Here is a 23,326-nt window from a genome sequence, read left to right on the forward strand (position 1 = left end):
GCTTGAGTTGTTACAAATGGTATTAGATTAGAGTCAGACACTAAATAGTGTGCCAGCGAGGGCGCTGGCCCCCAAGAGGGGTGGATTATGAAATCTCACATCGATTGGAAAGGAGAACGAAGCATTCTTTATAATCGTGTGGAAATCTCTCCCTAGTAGATGTAGATTTTCCTAATCTTATCTCCATGATTATATCGTTCACTTTAGACTAAGTTGGCTATGATCTTACTCTTTGGATTCAAATAGTTAGCTATCAACAATACTAATATAGCAAAAAGTTAACTACAGAAGAAGATGGTTTGCTTTGCAAAAAGGTTATGAACTGTATTTGTATATGTATTGTGGTGTTTACATTTGACAAAAATGGATCCATTGGAATGGACTATGCAACTATTTCCTAAGCTTTCATCCTTAGTAATTTAGGATGTTAAGAAAAGCGACTCTGTTCTTGATAAGACGTCGATATAGACTCTCGAGATCTTCTTCAATGTCACGAATACACAACTCCAATTTCTTCAGTGAGTTCTGCACATCTTCACCTTGCACAAGGATATCAAATTTGTGATTGATGATTGAATATAATGCAGCATCCACCATCTCTACTTCATTTCCATCTTTGCAGGCAACTCTCTTAGATTGCATCAACTTAGAAACCAAAGACCATCTGTTCATCTTTGATGCCAACTTTGGTCCAGCTAGAAAGGACAACAAGGACTCAATGGTGCTATATGTGACCGCTTCTGTCTCTTTTAATAAACTGACAATCTCTGAATTTTCATTGCTTTTTTGGGAACTTGTTCTTTCCATTCCCTTCAAGGCCTTGTGGATTGCCTTCTTCATCATCTTCCTTGAGTTCATATACTTTTGAACATCAACTACAATGTCATCTCCTCTTCTTCTGCGCAACGATGACTCGAGTTCATGTGCACATTCTTTCATCTGTGATATCATATCCTTAGCCATAGTACACAAATCCAAGAGCTTGAGAGATCCTTCTAGCAACTCATCAACTGATTTGTTGTCAACAATAGCTTGATGGGTGAGTGGCAAAACAAGCAACTTCTCAATGCAATCATGCAAATCTTGAAGCCCATCAAGTTTTTGACACAAAGAAGAAGATGAAGAAGTGGCTTCACAGGCCTTCAATCTGCAGAGATGTTCATCAACCTCATCCACAACTGGATGTGGCTTTGAAGGCAAACTGTTTGAACGGATGTGGAATGATTTCTGTGCGTTTGTAGCAAAGGAATCCATTTTTCTTTTACAAAAGAACAGCTAAAGCAGTTTCAACTTGACTTCCATGTTTTGGCCTCAGAGGCCTATTTATATTGGCTGAGGGAGACATGAGGAATCTTAGGCTCATCTCTGCACAAACAAATAATGCAGCAATGTTCATGGCATGCTCCCCTCCCACCCTTTCCTTATCTCCACCATTATTAATGCTAATTTCTTTATATCAAATGGATGTATCTGACACATGATTCATTTCTTTAAAAGTCATAGCTGTATTGTAAATTTGCAAGAAGTTTAGCAGTAGTGTCTGCCTGTTTACTCACACGTGTTCTTGGTGCAGGAGCGAGCATCTTTCTGTATTCGAGGCAGTGGCATCAGTTTTGTTGGCTCGTCTTGAAAATGCTGATCTGGGTCTCCTTCTGCAGAGGACAAGATGTTGATTTACACATGCAAGCGTGTGGGAATCTTCTTCCTCCCAATGCATTGAATTAATTATCTATTTTTCAGAGATATCATGGCAATGTTTGTGATGTGTTCCCCCATATCCAGGTATTTCTCTCGCTTGCTCAATGCCCTTTGTAATATGCTTTATATTCTGCTATAGATTGTCGAACAGCTTGTAAATTATGAATGCACACGAGTGCTGTTGACATTGTTGGCACCATCCAGAAAGGAATGGTGCTGGCTTATTGCATTTCAAAATTACTTCAAGACAACCATCCATAATGGTTGGGAAATTATCTTCTTTACCATTTTCATTTCGAGCTTCTCCTCAATGTTTTTAAAACGTGTCTGTTAGGAAGAGATTTCCACGCCCTTATAAAGAATATTTTGTTCTCCTCCCCAATCTACGTGGGATCTCACAATCCACCCCGTTCAGGGCCCATCGTCCTCGCTGACACTCGTTCCCTTCTACAATGGATGTGGGACCTCTCAATCCACCCCTTTTGGGGCTCGGCGTCCTTACTGGCACACCGCCTCATGTCCACCCCCATTCGAAGCTCAGCCTCCTCGCTAGCACATCGCCCCGTGTCTGCCTCTAATACCATTTGTAACAGCCCAAGTCCACTGCTATAAGATATTGTCCTCTTTGGTCTTTCTCATTCGGGCTTCCCCTCAAAGTTTTTAAAACGCGTCTACTAGGGAGAGGTTTCCACACCCTTAATCTTTCGTTCTCCTCCCTTACCGATGTGGGATCTCACACATGTCCTCATCTCCTCATCAGTTGAAATGATGATTATTGTGGTAGAGGTGGCAAGATCCGCCATGATCGCTCAAGATGACTTTCATTAACAGGAAACTGTTCAGCTTTACTATATATAATTGGCAAATTGTCTCTTAGTTGAAAGGCAACTTACCATGTGCTTCTTGTGCTTACTGCCATGATTGGGGCAATTGGAATCTGACAGCAACGCTAATCTTGATACTTAGCTACATCAGGTAACCACAGTTGTTGTCTTGTTGACCTCTAGTTAACATAACGAGTTCATCATGAATTTATAAACAAGGAATACATCTTTATTGGTACGAGCCCTTTTAGACAATATCATACCATTGTAGAGATTCGTAATTCTTAACACAGAAAATGTTTATACTAAACTCAAAACCCGAATTTGATTCAAAGAGTTGATTCTCATAACAATGTATATATATACACTTTGATCTTTACATTTAGCAAAATTGAATTCTCATGGCATTGCCATTAGTGATTCAAGATATTGAGAAGGGACACTCTATTTTTGATGAGATGCCTAGTTAGACTCTCTAGATCTTCTTCAAGACCTTGAATACTCGACTCAAACATCCTCAGCGACTCCTGCAAGCTGAAGGATTCATCTGTTGTGTGGCTAGCTATTGAATATAGTATGCCATCCAACATTTCCACCTCGTTTGCATATGCACCTTCTTCCTTGCTGACAACCCTTTTGGATTGTACCAGCTTGGACACCAAAGACCATCGGCTCATCTTTGATGGCACCTTTGGTCCTGCTATGAACGACAACACTGATTCAACAGTGCTATAAGTGACTGCTTCCACTTCTTGTAACAAGCTAACAATTGCAGAGCTTTCTTCACTCTTTTGAGAATTTCTGCTCTTAATTCCCTTCAAGGCCTTGTGGACTGTCTTCTTTATCATCTTCCTAGAATTCAAGCATTTCTGAACACCACTTATGATAACTGTTTCACTTTTTCTTCTGCGCAAAACGGATTCAAGTTCATGGCTACATTCTTGTGTCTGCAACAATGCATCCTTAGCAATATCACACAAATCTAAGAGCCTTAGAGATCCTTCTAGCAAGTCATCAGCCCATTTATTATGAGTCTCATGAACAAGAGTTTGTTGGGTGCATGGTAGAAGAAGTAAACTCTCAATGGAATCATGCAAATCTTGAAGGCTGCTGAGTCTGTGGCAGAAAGAAGTTGAAGAAGTAGCCTCAGAGGACTTCAATCTGCATAAATGTTCTTCAACTTGGGAAACGATTGGATGTGGCTTTGAGGGTAAGCTATTTGAGCGAATGTGGAGTGATTTCTTTGGGTTTACAGCAAAGGAATCCATTTTCTTTCTCACTTGGAGAACCCAAAAGGCTAGCTAATGCTCTAAAAAGGGTCGAGAATTTCACCCTTTGTTCATCTTTGGGCATCAAGGGAAGCATATATATATACAACTTGGGTTAGACAGCCATGCCATGCCTCCCTCCCACTTGTTTCCATGATTTCTTTATACTCACATGCATGTATCTGCCAAATGATGAAATTTTATTGCTATAAAGAAATGGAACAGAGTCATGCATGGCTACTGAGTATTCAATTATATTGTAAGGTGCTTCTGGTTTGGATCTAAAGTTCTTAGCTGTAATGTTTGGTGATGTCTCTTCTCCACCATCTTTCCAACTCATAAACTAATTAAAATTCAGTTTTGATTCATTGCAGGAGTCGTGCAATCTTGGGGGAAGCTATCTATCTGTTTTCATTGACATGTCGAGCAATGTTCACCAAATCTCACCCCATTTCCAGGTTCTTAGCTCATTATTTATGTACTTATTGCCTTATTGCATACATATAATCTGTCATTTGTTCCGTGGAGATGCTTAAATTTGAAGCCCACGAGTGCTGTTGACATAATTGGTATCAGAAAGTAAGGCTGACTCGTTTATGTTATCAATCACACCTCCTTGCACACGAATGCCTGATTTTTATAGAACTACTTGCTTATACAAACTTTCTGGTTAGATTTAGACCTTATGGATTATTCTGAAGCCCATCTTATTTTGTAGACGGCGTCTATCCCCCCTTAGACCACTGGTGTGAGATCCCCACCGGGTGGAGAGGGGAATGAAACATTCTTTATAAGCGTGTGAAAATTTCTCCCTAGCAGACGCGTTTAAAACCGTGAGGCTAACGACGATACGTAACGGACCGAAGTGGACAATATCTACTAGTGGTGGGCTTGAGCTATTGCAAATAGTATCATTTTCAGACACTAGGCGATGTGCCACCGAGGAGGATGAGCCCCAAAGGGGGTGGACACAAGACAGTGTGCCAGCAAGGAAATTAGGCACCGAAGGGGGTGGATTGAGGGTCTCACATTGATTGGAGAAGGGAACGAGTGCCAGTGAGAACGCTAAACCCCAAAGGGGGGTGGAGTGTGAGATCCCACATCGGTTGGAGAGAGAAAGAAAGCATTCATCATAAGCGTGTAGAAACCTCCCCTAGCAGCCAAGCCCACTGCCAATAGATATTGTCCGCTTTTATTAGGTTATGGAGCATGCTGCTTATTTATAGCTGAGTCAACGGTTATACATAGTAAAGTTATATTTGGTAAATGAGATATAAAGTAGTAAATAATATAGTAAAAAGCTATATCTGGTAAAGCTATATATGATAAATAGTTATATATAGTAGATGGTTATATCTGGTAAAGCTGTATATAGTAAGATAAACCATTATCCTCCCGGAGCTTTGAAAATGTATTTTTATATTCTCTGTATTCTCTCCTACGGTACATATGTGAGGTCATCAATACAAATTCTGTAGCCAATATTCTCCTTGCATTTTCTCTATCCTGTTTTTTGTGTTCATCTAGATCGAGTGTGTGCATTGTTGTGCGATCCTACATATCGTGGTCAGCCTCACGGTTTTAAAACGCGTCTACTAGAGAAAGGTTTCCACAACCTTATAAGGAATGCTTAGTTCTCCTCTCCAACCGATGTGAGATATCACAATCTACCCCCGTTGTAGGGCCCAACGTCCTCGCTGGCATACCGCCTAGTGTCTAGCTCTGATACCATTTGTAACAGTTAAGCCCACCGCTAGTAGATATTTTCTCTTTGGGCTTTCCCTTTTGAACTTTCCCTCAAGATTTTTAAAACGCGTCTATTAGGTAGAGATTTCCACACCCTTATAGAGAATGCTTCATTCTTAACACTCTCCTCCCCAACCGACGTGAAATCTAGGACGGAAAAAACTCAGAATTTAGCAGGGTTGCGAAAGGCTTTTCATTAAACTAAAAATAGAGTATCATATGTGTATATTTATACATATTCATTCAACAACAAACATCCTCAAGTGCTCTACATGATATTGTTCAACTCTTTTCAAAATTCGAGACCGTCAGGCTCTAATCCATTCCATTTAGTGGTTGAAGATGTTAAGAAGGGAGATTCTTGTTCTGATTATGAACCTATAAAGGCCCTCAAGCTCTTCTTGAACTTCCTTAACGCTTGCTCCACAATCCCTGAGCAAGCTCTGCATATCTTCAACTTGAACTTGGAATTCCTTGTCAGTTCTGTAATTGGCAATTGAACTCAAAGCCAAATCCAACCTTTCTACAACACTTATGCTTGTTTCTTCGCTTATGCAGGCCACTTTTTTGGATTGAACAAGCTTGGAAACTGAAGCCCAGCAGCTCCATTTTGCAGGCAACTTTGCTCCTGCTATGATGGACAATAAGGCTACTATGCTGTGGTATGTGACTGCTTCAACCTCTTTTAGCTGACATCCATTCTCTTTATGACATTGTTTTCTTTCCATTTTCAACACTTTATGGACTGCTTTCTTTATCATCTTCCTGGAACTTAAACACTTCTGAACTGCACTAGAAATCCCCATTTCAGTTCTCCTTCTACGCATAACCATCTCTAATTCATATATGCATTCCCTTGTTTGCAACAAGGCATTCTTGGCTGTGTCACACAAATCCAGAAGCCTGAGAGAGCCTTCTAGTAAGTCATCCAGCCCTTCCTTGTCACTCACTTGAACCAGAGCTTGTTGGGTGTGAGGCAAAAGAAGCAGCTTGTCCACGGACTCGTGCAAATCTTGAAGGGCGCCTAGTCTGATGCATAGAGAAGAAGTGGCTTCAGAATCCTTTAATCTGCTCAGCTGCTCATCTACTTGGCTGATGATTGGGTTTGGATTTTCAGGCACACTCTTTGAACGAACATGCTGAGAGTTTCTCATCTTCCTTCTGTGATTGAGTTACCAATGAGTCGAGCAATTTTGATTTGGGTTCATGTTTTGGCAATGATGGTGGTATATATAAGTGTTGAAGAAACAAGGGGAATCATCGTCTCAGCTATGTCTAACCAATGTCTCCCTCCAACCAGGTTCTTACTCACCGGCATTCATTGTATTTTCTCTATAATCACACGAATGGATCTTGTTCAATTATGTGCCTTTTTTTTAATAGATATTGTTTGAAAGATCCATTTGTTTGTTGCTATTTGTAAGAGACAGCCTTGTCTTATTCATGAAAGTCATAAACACACAAGTGCACGCGTGAAGTTTCGTTTTCAATAGCTAGCCTTCCTTAGCATATGCGTTTTAAAACTGTGAGGCTAATAGTGATGCGTAACGGGTCGAAGTGGACAATATTTGCTAGCGGTGGACTTGGGTTGTTACAAATGGTATCAGAGCCAGACATTGGGCGGTATGCCAGCGAGAACGCTGGGCCTCAAGGGGGTGGATTGTGAGATCCCACGTTGATTGGAGAGGGGAACGGAGCATTTTTTTATAAGGGTGTGGAAATCTTTCTCTAGCAGACGCGTTTTAAAATTGTGAGGCTGACGACGATACGTAACGGGTCAAAGTGGTTAATATTTGCTAGCGATAGACTTGGGCTGTTACAAATGGTATCAGAGCTAGACACTGAGCGGTGTGCCAGCGAGGACGCTGGCCCCCAAGGGGGTGGATTGTGAGATCCCACGTTGATTGGAGAGGGGAACGGAGCATTTTTTTATAAGGGTGTGGAAATCTTTCTCTAGCAGACGCGTTTTAAAATTGTGAGGCTGACGACGATACGTAACGGGTCAAAGTGGTTAATATTTGCTAGCGATAGACTTGGGCTGTTACAAATGGTATCAGAGCTAGACACTGAGCGGTGTGCCAGCGAGGACGCTGGCCCCCAAGGGGGTGGATTGTGAGATCCCACGTTGGTTGGAGAGGGGAATGAAGCGTTCTTTATAAGGGTGTGGAAACCTCTACCTAGAAGACGTGTTTTAAAACCGTGAGGCTAACGGCGATACGTAACGGGCCAATGCAGACAATATCTGCTAGAGATGGACTTGGGCTATTACAAATGGTATCAAAGTTAGACACTGGGCGGTGTACCGACGAGGACGCTGAGCCCTAAGGGGGTAGATTGTGAGATTCCACGTCGGTTGGAGAGAGGAACAAAGCATTCTTTATAAGGGTGTGGAAACCTCTCCCTAGGAGACACATTTTAAAATCGTGAGGTTGACGGCTATACATAACGGGCTAAAGAGAACAATATCTACTAGCGGTGGGCTTGGACGTTTCTTACTAGCGGTGGGCTTGGACGTTTCTTAAACTTGCTGTCATATAAGTCCAGCTCGATTTGGATCTTAAAACCTTTGCGTTGTTCAAGCAATGTTTCAGATCTCCATTCTCCAACATTCCAACTCATAAATAAACTAGTTTAACATGTTTTAATTCAGACAAGAAGTTTCCTCCCCAAATACACACGTGTGAGATGTTCCAGGAACTTTCTATCTTCACTGTCACGTGATATTACAGCCATTTCCATGCCATGCCTCCCAGACCAGGTATTTACCTCATAACTTATGCACCTTCCTGCTATTACAATGTTAAGTCAATTCATAGAATATGAAGCCCCACCAGTTGTCTTGACAAAACTTTTCATGTGTTTGATCCATCTCCTTTACATTATTAGTTAAGGTCATGCCCTGTAACGACCCAGATCCACCGCTAGCAGATATTGTCCTCTTTGAGCTTTCTCTTTCGGGCTTCCCCTCAAGGCTTTAAAATGCGTCTGCAAGGGGAAGATTTCCACACCCTTATAAAGGGTGATTTGTTCTCCTCCCAAACCAATGTGGGACATCACATGCCCACATGCACAAACCAATCGCACCCTCTCGAGACGTTTATAAGCGATTGTGCGGCACTCACTCTCAGCACCGAGTGAATCAGCCAACTCGGAATCATGTCGCCTACGGTCAATCAACGTATCCTCAAGCCTCTGGCTCTGTTTGAAAAGAAGGTTTTTTTGAAAACGGTGGAAAGAGATTTTCGAAAGAGATCAAGAAAGGCAACACAATGGCTTAGATAGCATATAACTCCGAGTAGAAAGAATTGACGACTAGTCTCATTCTCCTATAGTACACTTTGAGGCATCTCAGATCTACGAGACGTAGACATGATTATGCCGAAACGTCATACACTTGAGAAAGACAAAAAGAAGCTATACATCATGAAAGCGGTAAAAGAAAGCAGTAAAATGATACAACACAAGGGATTTGCCATGTAGCCATGGACAACACGCCTTAGACAAACATGACCGTGACTTTGATTTCATGAACATATTTTATGAAATCAAATCACTTCGCACGATTATATTCGTGTTTAAAACTACATACTCTGCATTGTTTTTGGTGGGTACCCCTCAAAAACAAAACTTGGTTTCTTAATCAATCAATAATGGATTGGTTGAGGTGAAAGAGATGCGAAGATCCAAAATTATTATATCAAATTATTAGATCAAATTGTCATGAAGGTGAGAGACAATATCATTATAGCTCGAGGCTTATGACAAATAGAATCTCAATAGCTGGCAAACTTCCATCATTAGTTGAACTTTAGCTAGGAAAAAGCTGATGATTTTGTTCTTGTCAGTTCATCAGGCCTGGTTATTGGAATGGTTAAAGTAATGGCAAAATTAGAGCCCAAGAACATGCATGAAACCATAAATTTAGAACAAAGTTTGTATATTTACTGTTTGTTTTTTACAGTCTACAAAAATGGATACTCATGGGTTTGCCCATGATACTACAGCTTAGTAGTTGTAGATATTAAGGACTGAGACTCTGGTTTTAATAAGGCGTCGGTATAGAGCCTCGAGATCGCCTTCGAGTTCTTGAATGTTTGATCCAAACACCTTCAATGAGCTCTGCAAATTCTCAACTTGAGCTAAGAAATCATGTTTCTTTGTTTTTTGACTGCAAACTGAATGTAATGCAGCATCAACCAATGCCACTTCGTTTCTACTTGTTTCTTCAACTTCACAGGCTACCCTTTTGGATTGCACAAGCTTGGAAACAAGAGACCAACGGCTCGAATTCGATCGAAACTTCGGTCCTGCTAGGAAAGACAACAAGGATTCAACGACGTTGTAACCGACGTCCTCGGCCTGTTTCAACGAGCTAACAATGGCTGGAGTGGCTTGAGTTTGCTCACAACTTTTGGTTTGAACTGTCTTTAAGGCTTTATAGATTGTTTTCTTTATCAACTTCCTAGAACTTAGGCATTTCTGAAGCTCACTTGCTATGAATGTTTCACTTCCCTTTCTTCTGCGCAAAACTGATTCTAGTTCTTGCACACATTCTTTTGTCTGCAGCAATGCATCCTTAGCTATGTCACACAAATCCAAGAGTCTGATAGATCCTTCGAGTAAGTCGTCGAACGGTTTCGTATCGCTATCTTCAACAAGAACATGTTGTGTGAGAGGTAACAAAAGCAAGTTATCAATGCAATCATGTAACTCCTGAAGGCCATTTAGTTTATGGCTTAGTTCAGATGAAGAACAAGAAGATGTAGCTTCTGAAGCCTCCTTGAATCTGTGTAAATGCTCGTCGACTTGATCGATGAACGGGTGCGGCTTTGAAGGCAAGCTGTTCGAGCGAAGATGATGAGAGTCTGTTTGGTTCATAGCAGAGAAATCCATCTTCTTTTCTTCTGTTTATGGTCACTTTCTGGCATGAGGGAAGTTTATATAACTAAGGCCAAGGGGACAGAAGGAACCTAAACTAAATGATTGGAATATGGATTTGAAACACCATATCAGCAATGTTCCTGCCATGTCTCCCTTCCACCATGTTAAAAGCTGGCCTGTAAGCTGTTAACATGCATATAGCTTACAGAGAATGCAATATCTCTCTGTTTCTTATTTATTTCTCTGCATACACAAAGAACCAATGAACTTGTTCATGAATCTAGCAGTGTTCTTGATAAGAGAGATCTGATTGCCATTGAATGTTATGAAGATGATAGCTTTAGTGTCTTGCCTGTGTCTGTACCTGCTTAATGACTTATTAATGTAAGAGCTCGAGCTAACCGTCGGTAGATATTGTCTGCTTTGGTCGGTTATGTATCGTGGTCAACTTGATGGTTTTAAAATGTGTCTACTAGGGAGAGGTTTCTATACTCTTATAAGGAATGTTTTGTTCCCCTCTCCAACTGATGTGGGATCTCACAATCTACTCCCTTGGAGGCCCAACGTCCTTCCTGACACATTGTCTAGTGTCTGGCTATGATACCATTTGTAACCGCTAGTAGATATTGTTCGTTTTGGCCCGTTACGTATCACAGTCAATCTTATGAGTTTAAAACGCGTCTACTAGGGAGAGGTTTCCACACCCTTATAAGGAATGTTTCGTTCCTCTCTCCAACCGATGTGGGATCTCACAATCCACCTCCCTTGGGGCCTAGTGTTCTCACTGACATACCGCCCGGTGTTTGGTTTTGATACCATTTGTAACAATTCAAGCTAACAGCTAGCGGATATTATCCGCTTTGGCTCGTTACGTATCGCAGTCAACCTCATGGTTTTAAAACTTGTCTACTAGGGAGAGGTTTCCACACGCTTATGAGGAATATTTCGTTCCCAATCTCCAACTGATGTGGGATCTCATAATCTACCTCCTTGGAGACCCAGCGTCCTCACTAGCAAACCGCCCGGTGTCTCACTCTAATACCATTTGTAACAGCCCAAGCTAACTACTAGCAAATGTTGTCCGTTTCGGCCCGTTAAGTATCGCAATCAACCTCATGGTTTTAAAACACATCTACTAGGGAGAGGTTTTCACACCCTTATAAGGAATGTTTCATTCCCCTATCCAACCGATGTGGGATATCACAATCTACCTCCTTATATGCTCAACGTCCTCGCTAGCACACCGCCCGGTGTTTAGCTCTGATATCATTTGTAACAGCCCAAGCGAACTACTAGCAAATGTTGTCTACTTCAACTCGTTACGTATCGCAGTCAACCTCACGGTTTTAAAACGCATCTACTAGGAAGAAGTTTTCACACCCTTATAATAAATGTTTCGTTCCCCTCTCCGACCAATGTGGGATCTCACAATCTACCTCCTTGGAAGCCTAACGTCCTCGTTAGCACACCGCCCAATGTTTGGCTCTGATACCATTTGTAACAGCCCAAGCTAACTGCTAGCAAATGTTGTCCACTTCGACTCATTACGTATTGCAGTCAACCTCACGGTTTTAAAGCGCATCTACTAGGAAGAAGTTTCCACGCCCTTATAATAAATGTTTCGTTCCTCTCTCCAACCGATGTGGGATCTCACAATCTACCTCCTTGGAAACCTAACATCCTCGCTAGCACACCGCCCAGTGTTTAGCTCTAATACCATTTGCAACAGCCCAAGCTAACTGCTAACAAATGTTGTCCGCTTCGACTCATTACGTATCGCAATCAACCTCACAATTTTAAAGCGCATCTACTAGGAAGAAGTTTCCACACCTTTATAATAAATGTTTCGTTTCTCTCTCCAACCAATGTGGGATCCCACATATAAGCCGCTAAAAGTGCATAAGCTACTCTTTACGGCAAAACTTCATACATCTAATATCACTTATCGATGTCAAATGAGTGTCCTCATGCTAAAAGTTAAGACCAGAGCTAGGTTCTTGCATCTTTTGCAACCAATATGAGATAACTTAACATTCTCGCTCATCAAAGCTACTCTTTATTGGATGTAAACATTAGTCTTGATATCTCTTAACTTAAGATTTTGGGCGAAACATTGTTTATAAGGGTATAGAAACCTCTTCCTAACAAATATATTTTACAAACCTTGAGGAAAAACCCGAAGAAAAGCACAAAGAGAAGAATATCTGCTAATAGGGATTTGGGTTGTTCCAGAAAACAAGCATGAAAACTAATGACGGAATTGTTATGCAAAAAGCGTAACCTAACCATAGCCGATAACGTGAGATCCCACCTCGGTTGAAAAAGAACAGAACATTCCTTATAAAAGTGTTAATCTATCCCTAGTAGATGCATTATAAAACCTATCCGAATATACACAAAAGATGAACAAGTAGCTGCTGGTTGGAAAAGGGCACCATTTGTGAGTAGTGAGTGAGGCTTAGAGATATTAAAACCAACAAAGGGGGGAAGAAAAAAGAGTATCTGTGATGGCTCATAGTTAATAACAAGGCTTTTCCATAGAACTCTGCTGCTATCAAAAATGGTTTTTCTTATGTACAATAATTGAATACATAGAAAAATAACTCAAAGATTAAAGAACACAAAAAAGTTCTGATAAAAATAAAAAAAAAATACATATGTATCATCTTTCATCTTCTGTCATTTTCATGACTTTTCTCCATCACTCCTGCTCCTCGAACATCAACCCGAGAATTCGAGTCTCTCGAGAAAAAAACGACTACTTTTCACAGGAGTCTGCCTGGTGCGAGTGTGCTAGCTAGTTAGCAGCTTTGGATCGGTTGTTAGCACCAATGGTAGCTTTCCCGCTAGCATTCTATCATCGAGCAACGGTTGCTCGATCGAATACGACAACACGTCAACCAGATGAAGTAGAGAGCCTTATACGACTTTTTCCTGCTCACGATTCAATCTTTCTTCCTCGCTCCGTTGTAAAAGCTCTTCATACACTTTCATGGAGTCTGCGGTGAACCTCTCCATAGCCTCGAAAATGCGTTGCAGACTCGACTGCAAGCTACTATTGCTCATCTCGCTTTGATACACAGCGTTTCCAGAAACAGAGACACGCTTCTCATCTTTAGAAACCATCACCATCTTCTTGTCCAAAGCGTGAATCTGTTTCTGTATCTTTTGGTCGTCTCGGTCCAAGTTTCGAACCTTTCTCTCCGAATCTTTGTTTTCCAACATTCTCTGTCGCAATTCTAGCTTATCGTGTTCCCATATTTGAAGCACGCTCATACTGAACACACGCATCGAATCAACTACTTCCTTCTCGGAGAGTCTATCCAAAGCCTGTGACCATTGGTTACAGATCACGAATACGAGAGGTGCGCCTATTCTTCCAGGTGAGAAGGGAGCTATACCGTCTGGCGTTTCCTCGGGTTCATACAGAAGACACTTCAGAAGCCAGTTATTCAAGGCTCTAACGTACCCCTTTTGTGCACTGATCCAACTAGAGAAGCTGATTGTCCAGTTTAGAAGCTCGTGCTCAAGCTCCTTGGTCGCTCCGAGATGCGCTTCACTGTTATTTTTACCCGATCCAATGGGACCTAAGCTTTTCGATTCACTGATCGCTTGGAACTGGGCACGATGGCAATCGAGCATACACCTCCACATCCTGGTTAATCTGAAATGCAAAGGAACTAATGAGAAAAGAATTTGGGACGACATGGAACGCTCCGAAGAACTAGACATACCCATGAATCAATTCATTCAGTTGTGGCCACAATTCTTCATCCCGAATCTTATTGATCGTCATGGATATCTTGTCGACCACCTGAATGGCGATTCGAATTTTCGTAGATAAGCTCCTCACTAAAGCTTGAGTGGTATCAACTTTATGAGCTTCAGCACCCTTCTCGTCTAAACGCTTCAGCTTTCGACACTTCCTTTCATGAATTACCCGCATCTTTTCTTCCGCCTAAGAACACAATTCATTAAAGCACAAACTTTAAACCTCGACGAACATAATCGTAAACCCCATCAATATACATAAACTACTGAAACTGACACGAAAACGCTGATATATATTGAAGAACCACAGATACAACAAAACGGATTTCCAGAAACTCGAGATTCAGATAACATCCTAGAGCTACGAAAACGACAATCAGCTAAACAGTCCACATTTCTGGGCAGTTCCTTATATATAATAATGCAATGTATGTATCAAAAGCTTTGAAAGGAACCCAAATGGCAGAGTATATCATACTTTAACTTCATTGTAGAGCTTCTTTTCCCACAGATATAACTTCCTCAAGGTAGAAGACAGGTTGCCAGAGGCCATCCCGAACTCTTCGATATAACTTAACTCAGCTGCAGAAGACGAAGGATCGGCACTCTTCGACGTCGAAGGTTGGGAAGCTACCATTGATAGCGAAGGAGCGACAACGTGCAGCATTTTCGATGACACTGCCAGAAATCCAAATGTTAGGTTCATGAACAGAAAAACAATAGCCATCTAAAGTTTTTCAAATCTACCAGATCAAGCAAAAACATAGTATTTATTGGATCTAAGCTATAATACTCACCGTGTTTGCGCTGATAAGGAAGCTTGCCAGCCTCTAGCATTTTGGCGATTTCATTACCGGACTCGGATGCCCTCTCGAACTGAACCTCAATTTCTCTGGCAACCTCATTGACATCTCGTGAGCCAGGCCTGCCCTTGAATGCACCACCATTGCCTTGCTCCTCAGACTTCTCCGCCTTGTCAACCTTCTTATCAACCATACGAACTTCATATTCGACAGCATCGTCCTCAACTGCAGCACTCGGCCTCGTTTGGTAAAGCGAGGTCGTTGGATCATCACCACCACCACGCTCTTCCTCTGCAGCTATCTTCGAACCCTTTCCAATGCCGTCGCCACCGCCGCCTTCATCGACAAATTTCTGATTCCCATGTACTTCCTTAACAACCTCATGTTGGTAATCCTCATCTTCCAAATCAGGAATCCCCTCTTCTTCCCTTACCTCTTTCGAGTCCCGGCTCGGCGTGTAAGCATTGTAATACTTGTCATAAGTCTCAAATGGGTTCAAGAAATCCCACGCGGAAGCTCTTGGAGGTGAAGGCGGCGGCGGTGGCGGCTTAGACGACGAACCTGAAGCTCCGGCAGATGGCATTGAACCATATGCAGGAGGAAAAACAGAGCCACCATAATACCCACCACCGTCTTGGGGGTAACCATAAGGATTGTTATAAGGCAAGTTTGGGTAAGGATAAGGGTAATGCCCTGAAGAAGAAGACGATTCACCGACATGATAAACCTTCTCTGGACTCATAGGCCTCTGCTCGTATACCACAGAGGGTGTCACCGATTTCCTCATGTAATTCATATGCATATACCCTCCACCTCCGCCACCACCACCGCCACCGCCACCGCCGCCGGGATATGAACCTAAACCACCCTGATCCGGAAGCATATAACCCATATGGCCACCGTGCTGCAGGTCGAAAGGCGGGGAGCGATCGGAACCGGATTCATCATCGGAATCGGAGTGAAAATGGAGGTGGGAACCGGAATTAGAGTGAGAGAGATGGTGATGAGGAGAAGCAGATTCTTCAATTGCAGGATCACCCTTCCGATGAGGAGGAAGATTAAGCTTCGGAGACAGAGGAGACCCAGAAGAAACACCAACAACAACAACGCTCTCTTCAATGAAATTATGCAACGAATGACCAATCCCTTTAAGGGATTGAATATACGCCATGTGAGCCTCTGCAAGTGAGTATCTAAGATGAATCGCTTCATCAAGAAACGCACAACGCTCCCGACAGAGCGCCACCGCCGGAAGCTCATCGACCTTAGAGCTCGAACAGCCCATCCACACACACCCCTCGTATAAAACCAAATCAAACCACCGATTACTGAAATGGGTTTCACCAAAAACTGAAGAAAATCATACCCATCAACTCAAAACACAAAAAAACTCAAACCCCATCAAAATTTCCTTACAACTTTTTCAAAAAAAAATCGAATTAGGGTTCAACAAGAAGAAGAAGAAGAAGAAGAAGAAGAAGAAAGGAAAGGAAAAAAGAAGAAGGCGGTGAGGGAATCTTTTGCCAGCGCGGAGTTTGTCGTCAGTCGTCCGCTTCCACCAGTGAAAGTAGAGAGAGAAAGAAGTGTACGAGTGAGAGTGAGAGTGAGTGAGTGAGTGTGCTTTTTGTTTATGCGTCGGTGTGGGCTAAAAAATAAAGGCTATTATCTTGGGAGTACTGTTTTGAACGCCATTAATACCCATTTTAAAACTCCATAATTCATATTGGGGATTGGAATTTACAGTAACAATGAAGAAGAAGAAGATCAAGAACAATTCCATTCCAAATTCTGGGTTATAATACAATTCCTTTTCCCCCTTTTTTTCCTCTACTTTTTCCAACTTTTTCTTTTTGTGGATTTTCAATTATAATCAAATGGGTACAGTTTAGGGTTTAAATCAAAATATTCTTCAGTCCAAACTCCAAAGGAGGTTCTTCCATAGCTACAAAAGTTCTCAACTAGACTACAGCCGGACACTGGGCGAGAAAAGAGAGGAAATTTGGTGTGTTTCGTTCGAGAGATAATTTTCTGACCCTCATAGACCACAAAATTTCGAAAATGCCATTCATGTAAAATAACTCTTATTATTATTATTATTGGGAAATTAAATTGCCGTTATTTTCATCATTTTTTCTTTAATTTCCGTTACCGTAGAATTTAGTATTTTTAAATTTTCATTTTTTTTATTGGGTATATAATTTGTAGTCCGGAATATTTAATATTTATTTTTTTGGCCTTCATATAAATATTTTGTTTTTAAATTTTATGCACTTTTATTTATTTTTAAATTATATTTACGAAAACAAGTTAATGCATAGATTCACTTACCGTTACGTCCAGATCAAATCATTAGATTTTCCAAAAATCGGATAGATTCTTATAATTCTTTTGATTAAATCTCCTCAAATCACAATATATTGATCGGTCAACGGTCTCAGCATAAATCATTGACCATCCGACACAAGCTCCTCAAGTGAACATCTTGTCATTTTGTACTTGAAAGGTTCTTGAAACATTTTAATTTTTTTAAAAAATAATTGATCAATTATGTCTAATTGAACCTTAAACTTTCAGTTTTATGTCAGTACATCTATGAATTTTAAAAATTTAAAGTTCAGAGACTAAATTTGTAATTTTGAAACTTTAAGGACTAGATAAACAAAAATTTTAAAGTTCGAGGAGTAAATTACCAATTTAACCTTGGGGCATTATTGGAAAAGAAAAGAAATAAGAAAAGGGAAGAAGGGGGGATAAAGGGTATAGAAGGAAGGAAAAGACAATGTAGATATAAAGAACAGCCAAAGGGGACCATTCCTCATCAATACAAAACTATTCCAAATCATTGAATTTATGATCCTTCCAATATGTCATTTTATTTCAAAATAATAATAATAATAATAATAATTCTAGGGGTTTTTTTAATTTATTTTTAAAGTTTCAATATCAAAATTCCCAATTTAACCTCGGGTCATGTTTTGCTTACAAACAAAGCCACGGAAACGCCCTTAGCTACCGCTATCTTTATGAAACCTAGAGAGCTACCGAAGAAAAGAGATGCAATCTCTCCCTTGATCTTTTGAGAGGAGGAGACAGAGGAGAACGTCCCTAGCACAATTTTTTTGCTTCCTATATCTTTACTAGTACTAGTAAAAGGGCTCTTTGACCAAGGAGGCATCCCGGTAGGAAAGTCAACCACTACATAAGCTGTCATCTGTCTAGAAGAGAAGCAAATAGCCCGTGAATGGTGATCGTGGTGGGCTCAAATGCAAAGGGCGCACACACAAGGTGTGGGGGAGAAGCAAAAAAGTGAGAGCAACCAAAGGCTAGCCAAGCATTTAATTCTTTGCCCTAATGGGGAATGGTGTGTCATTGTCTATGCAAATGGTACCATTTGCATCTTGCACAACACTATACAATAAAAGACCCTTTTGAATTATTGCCATGCCTATCAAATCTTCGAGTTTTAATAGGTTATTTATGCCCCCAAAAAAAAATTATTGAGTTAGACCAAATATCATAAAGAATAGTGGGGCGCCCAATGCGATTGAAATTAACTCAACTAGTTAATCGAATCCTACCGTCATACCCTTTTCACCTAAAACAAGTATCTGCATATATTTTCGTTATCAACCCAATCGCATAACTTCATTCATGAATTGAAATATGCATCAAATTAATTCTAGATACCAATAGTGATGTTTAACTCATGAAAAGCCAGCCAAAATGAAGGAAAACGCAAACCTATTTTCTGTCAGGCATTTCGTCGAACAGTTGATCGGCAGAGCCATGGCGCAGGGGAAAGAGCTTTAAGTCTACATCAAATCAACATGGGAAGAATGGAACTATTTGGCATGATGATGTCTGATCCTTTGGCGCCCAATGCGGAGAGTTCGGCATCGCTGTCTTTGAATTTGGATCCTTTAACCAGCTAGTTGCTGCTCTACTCTGGTTCCCACGTTTGCCATCATTCATGATCAAGAAGGCCCTATGGCTCAAAAAAGTGATTTGGGGTTGAGTAATTGAGTTTGATAAAGTGAGGCCAAGAGCGAAATAGGAATAAGAAATCGCATTATTAGCCATTTGGGTCACAGGCTCGGTAACTCTGTAACTTAAAAAAGGTTTAGAAAGCTAGATTCAAAAGAGATATGTTTTGTGAGATAAACACGCTTCGACAAAAAATAACAATTTCTTATCTCATTTGTCCGCTTTAGTCTGTTACGTATCGCCATCAGTCTCACAGTTTTAAAACGGGTCCGCTAGGAATAAGTCTCCACACCCTTAAAAGGAATGTTTCATTCCCCACCGCTACTAGATATTGTTAGCTTTGACCCGTTATATATCGCTGCGTCAACCTCACAATTTTAAAACATGTCTACTAGAGAGAGATTTTCAACGTCCTCGCTAGTACACCGCTTAGTGTTTGACTCTAATACCATTTATACCGGCTCAAGTCCACTACTAGTAGATATTGTACACATTAGCCCATTACATATTGCCCGCCAGTCCCATGGTTATATTAACTTTATATTTGGTTCGAAATTATATTATATTAAAAAAAATGCATCATCATGGGATCTTGAGCCAATATAAATGAAAATTAAAATGGAAGAAACCAACTCGAGTTCATGTTTTTTTGGACCACAAACTTTTATTATAAAGTTTGTTTGAAATTTTGTCTTCAACCTCTACCTTAATTACACCAAATATTTTCACCCAACTTTACCATTATTTCTGGTTCTCAATCCATTTTAGGTAAAGATTTCAATGTCAGATGAATTAATTCACAATCTTGTTCCCAATATTTACTTTTTAACCACCCTCAGTAATTTTTAAAATTTTACTAAATGAGAGACCAGCGTCTTTACTGGCACACCACCTCGTTCCATCCCTCTTCGGGGCCCAGCGTTTTTACTGGCACACCACCTCGTTCCATATATTGTCTTCTTTGAGCTTACTATTATTAAGGCTTTAAAACGCGTCAGCTAGGGGAAGGTTTCCACACCCTTATAAATGTTGTTTTGTTCTCTTCCCCAACCAATGTGGGACATCACAATCCACCCGATAACAAAGTTAAAATTTATAATAGTTAAATTATACGTTCAATCTATGAACTTTTAAATTTGTGTTAATTTGATTTAACCATTAAAAAAAAAAACACACACGTATAAGTGCTTTTGGTGAATTCAATACTAAGCGTCTGTCGACATTTCAGTCTTCTTTCTCCTTTTAAGGCCTACCCGAACGCCCTTTCTTTCAAGTAAACCACTAGAATCCAGTCTGGGCGAAGAAGATTTCGAGCTCGAGCGACAAAGAAATGGTCCACGCTTGTACGAGCCCACGTCAATTCATTTGAGTTTCATTCGTGCGAGCATACTCCCCAAACGGGATACTTAACACGTTAGCTACGACACTGCATGGAAATATATATATATATAAAAAATTAGGTTACATGTGGGAATTTCTTAAAATAAGATAAAGTTTCGAGATGAGATCAGTTTATGAGAGAGTTTAATTAACAATATTTATTTAATTTAATTATTTGGGTTAAACAATCAATTAGCCCACATGCAATTGTTAGGTATAGAAAAAGGTTGGTCACATCAAGGCATGAATATTGCTGCATATTCAAAGCTTAACCAAAAAGTTGTATCTAATTCACTAATTACTAATTTATTACCTTAATCTTTATTCAAAATTACATACGATATTCCAACTCGCCCACCTTTAAACTTATTTTTAAAATAACGAAAAATTAAAAAAATATTGATATCGACTGATCGTCACGTTCTTCGTCTAAATCAACTAATATTCAACTATCAACTTTATGATATCAAACTGTAACGCTCCAAGCTTAGGGTTCGAGCTAGGAATTTGAAATCTGTGAACGCTCAAATTTGATGAATTTGACACATATGTTTAGTTAAAATACAAAACTTAAACACTTTCATTTTCGGGCCATTTTCGAGTCATTTTCCATAGGTGTTAACATTAGCACTTTTTTTTTTCCTGTTTGAAACGAGGGTCATTAACTCGTTCAGAAAAGTTGTTTTCTTGTTTTAGTCAAATTCATCAAATTTGAACGTTCCTTACAGTTTCGTTGAAAAATATTGTAAGTGCCTCAATTAGGGCCCGATGATCCCAGCATTTTCCTATATTTAATGTAACTTGTCACACAACCACTTTTAATTTTATTTTATTTTATTTTTCCTGATATTTGATTTTGTACCTCGTTAAAATTTAGTATTCATACCGAAGTAAGAACTTTAACTTACCCAATTCATCTGGTCTAACCAGAGATGTAGTTAAATGTGTTCATAAATTGTAACGGAATGATGTTCGAGCATTTTTTTTACTACTAACAACATATTTTTTACCAAAAAAAAAAAAAAAACATATTTTTCGAGTGGTTATATTATTATTATTGATGAGTTTATTATATATATAAAAAAAACCAATAATATAACATTTTTTTAAATTTATTTCTCAAGGGTTTTTTTCGTCCGAGTCAGGTCCACTCCTTTCATAAAACAAGGTCAAAATGACCAGCTCAATGAGCCGCGTTTGAGCAGTGCTTCCCCTGTCAACTCATAAAAACTCGAACCAATCTATTTTTGGTCCCTAATTTACTATTTTCATTAATTTTGTCAAATTTTGATTTTTTGGCAAAAAATCATAATAATATTAATGGAAAATGGAAATAACTTAGCCAATAATCTAAAAATGATGAGAAAATTGAAATCAAATACATAATAATTAGAAAATAAATAAATAAATAATAATAAGTGGGGGATCCACCCATCATGTGCACATTTGTGTGTGCCATAGCATATACTTAGGCCCCAATTATTATTTCTTCTTTGTACCCTAATATTAAAACACAGTATCTTCTCTTTCTCTCTCTACAAATTAAATTAATTAATTAAAAAAAAACATGATGAAAATAAAAGAGTATCCAATGTTATGATGATGTGTGCATCATCATTTGTTGATCATTGAATATACATCAACTCACATCTGATTTTTGCTCCGTTAAGAATTAATTTATAGGGTCTCGAGTAAATACTGTTACTAACACAACTCTTCACAATAGTATGATTTGGACTTCCCCAAAAGGCCTTATACTAATAGAGAGAGTATTGTTTGTTTATAAACTCATCATCATTCCCTAAATTAGCCAATGTGGGACTTTCATCATCCAACAAATACGACCAGATCCATAATAGCTAGTTGAGATTAAACGTCTACGAATATAATTTCGGTGGTTGAGTTCACTTTATCATGTTACGTGAAATGTCATTTCCGTCCCACATGTTCTCATTATGTTAATTTATGACTTTTGAGGCCGTGTGAAAAAATATTTTAGATCATAGCTTTATAGTTGTTTGAATTTTTATGGTTCTTTTTTAAAAAAAAATAGGAAAAGTTTCGTACTTGAAAAAATTTAAAGGGTTTTAAATGAGAAATTTTGTGGAGATGGAACAGGGAAGACGTCACCGCCTCTCCCCGTGGACATCTCTAGACAAAATATGTTAAAATGACTCGTGTTGATTTGTATGATACTTTTCACTCTTATAAGCAATTAAAACAAATAGATAATGTAGTCATGTTCGAGAGAATGTCGAGACCATCAAATGCCAAATCTATATTCTAAATAATGTATCCGAGACGTTACAAAATTTACAAATATATACACTTATCCACGATCGAGTTTATAGGAAAGAGATATTATTTTCTTTTTTATAATTATTTTTTGAACTACATTAAATAACAACATATCAAAGTTTTTCTTCATAATAATTTATTTTATTATCTTGTTTATGTTAAATTGTCTTGGTGGTTAAGTTTTTTAAAGCATTTTTTAAAATTAAGTCAAACACAACTTTTTAAAAGCTTTTCCTTTTTAGCTTTTATTATTATTATTATTATTATTATTATTATTATTATTATTATTATTATTATACTATTATTATATGATGGATCGATAGATCGAAAAGCTCAAATTTATAAATTAAAATAACGTTACTTTAAATTTGAACTACCACGAGAATATCTGAAGTCAAAGTATCTACATAAACGAAAAATGTCGTAAACCCAAAAAAAAAAAAAAAAAAAAAAACCACAATTTACAATTCGTTCTATGTTTTTTTTAGGTCGTTCTTGTCATCTACCAAGTATTTTGAAAATCAAATCAAATAGGTGTATGTGAGATCTCACGTCGGTTGGAGAGAAAAATGAAGTATTTCTGACAAGGGTGTGAAACTTATCCCAATCGTTTTAAAACTTTGAGAGAAAGTCTTCGAAAGAAAAGTTGAAACAGTACAATTTCTGTTAGAGT

General features: G+C 39.2%; 5 protein-coding genes across 5 annotated transcripts; all 5 read right to left on the reverse strand.

The window, feature by feature from the left end:
- Positions 1–411: 411 nt before the first annotated feature.
- Positions 412–1,254, reverse strand: LOC111776433. The gene has a single exon (XM_023655868.1). The coding sequence runs from the start codon at positions 1,252–1,254 to the stop codon at positions 412–414; it is 843 nt and encodes a 280-aa protein (XP_023511636.1).
- A 1,681-nt stretch (positions 1,255–2,935) lies between these two features.
- Positions 2,936–3,790, reverse strand: LOC111776434. Its single transcript, XM_023655869.1, has one exon. The coding sequence runs from the start codon at positions 3,788–3,790 to the stop codon at positions 2,936–2,938; it is 855 nt and encodes a 284-aa protein (XP_023511637.1).
- Positions 3,791–5,865: 2,075 nt separating this feature from the next.
- LOC111811774 lies at positions 5,866–6,818 on the reverse strand. The gene has a single exon (XM_023698801.1). It carries the CDS (start codon positions 6,688–6,690, stop codon positions 5,866–5,868), a length of 825 nt encoding a protein of 274 aa, XP_023554569.1. The 5' UTR covers positions 6,691–6,818.
- Positions 6,819–9,406: 2,588 nt separating this feature from the next.
- Positions 9,407–10,817, reverse strand: LOC111811765. The gene has a single exon (XM_023698791.1). The coding sequence runs from the start codon at positions 10,427–10,429 to the stop codon at positions 9,542–9,544; it is 888 nt and encodes a 295-aa protein (XP_023554559.1). The 5' UTR covers positions 10,430–10,817; the 3' UTR covers positions 9,407–9,541.
- A 2,118-nt stretch (positions 10,818–12,935) lies between these two features.
- LOC111811649 (nitrate regulatory gene2 protein-like) lies at positions 12,936–17,017 on the reverse strand. The gene is made up of 4 exons (XM_023698620.1): positions 14,986–17,017; positions 14,667–14,866; positions 14,152–14,375; positions 12,936–14,081 (listed from the first exon to the last, which is right to left on the reverse strand). The coding sequence occupies exons 1-4, from the start codon at positions 16,274–16,276 to the stop codon at positions 13,337–13,339; spliced, it is 2,460 nt and encodes an 819-aa protein (XP_023554388.1). The 5' UTR covers positions 16,277–17,017; the 3' UTR covers positions 12,936–13,336.
- Between the last annotated feature and the right edge of the window lie 6,309 nt (positions 17,018–23,326).

This window comes from Cucurbita pepo, chromosome LG15 (assembly GCF_002806865.2).
Source record: "Cucurbita pepo subsp. pepo cultivar mu-cu-16 chromosome LG15, ASM280686v2, whole genome shotgun sequence".
NCBI classification, from domain to species: Eukaryota; Viridiplantae; Streptophyta; class Magnoliopsida; order Cucurbitales; family Cucurbitaceae; genus Cucurbita; species Cucurbita pepo.

Bases quoted from the DNA above. Each gene is read 5' to 3' on its own strand.
- LOC111811774 (XM_023698801.1), bottom strand. From the start codon at position 6,690: ATGAGAAACTCTCAGCATGTTCGTTCAAAGAGTGTGCCTGAAAATCCA.
- LOC111811649 (XM_023698620.1), bottom strand. From the start codon at position 16,276: ATGGGCTGTTCGAGCTCTAAGGTCGATGAGCTTCCGGCGGTGGCGCTC. The intron at 14,376-14,666 runs GTATGATATACT...TTGTGTTCTTAG, and splicing joins AGCTCTACAATGAAGTTAAA to GCGGAAGAAAAGATGCGGGT. The intron at 14,082-14,151 runs GTATGTCTAGTT...TTTGCATTTCAG, and splicing joins CTGAATGAATTGATTCATGG to ATTAACCAGGATGTGGAGGT.
- LOC111776434 (XM_023655869.1), bottom strand. From the start codon at position 3,790: ATGGATTCCTTTGCTGTAAACCCAAAGAAATCACTCCACATTCGCTCA.
- LOC111811765 (XM_023698791.1), bottom strand. From the start codon at position 10,429: ATGGATTTCTCTGCTATGAACCAAACAGACTCTCATCATCTTCGCTCG.
- LOC111776433 (XM_023655868.1), bottom strand. From the start codon at position 1,254: ATGGATTCCTTTGCTACAAACGCACAGAAATCATTCCACATCCGTTCA.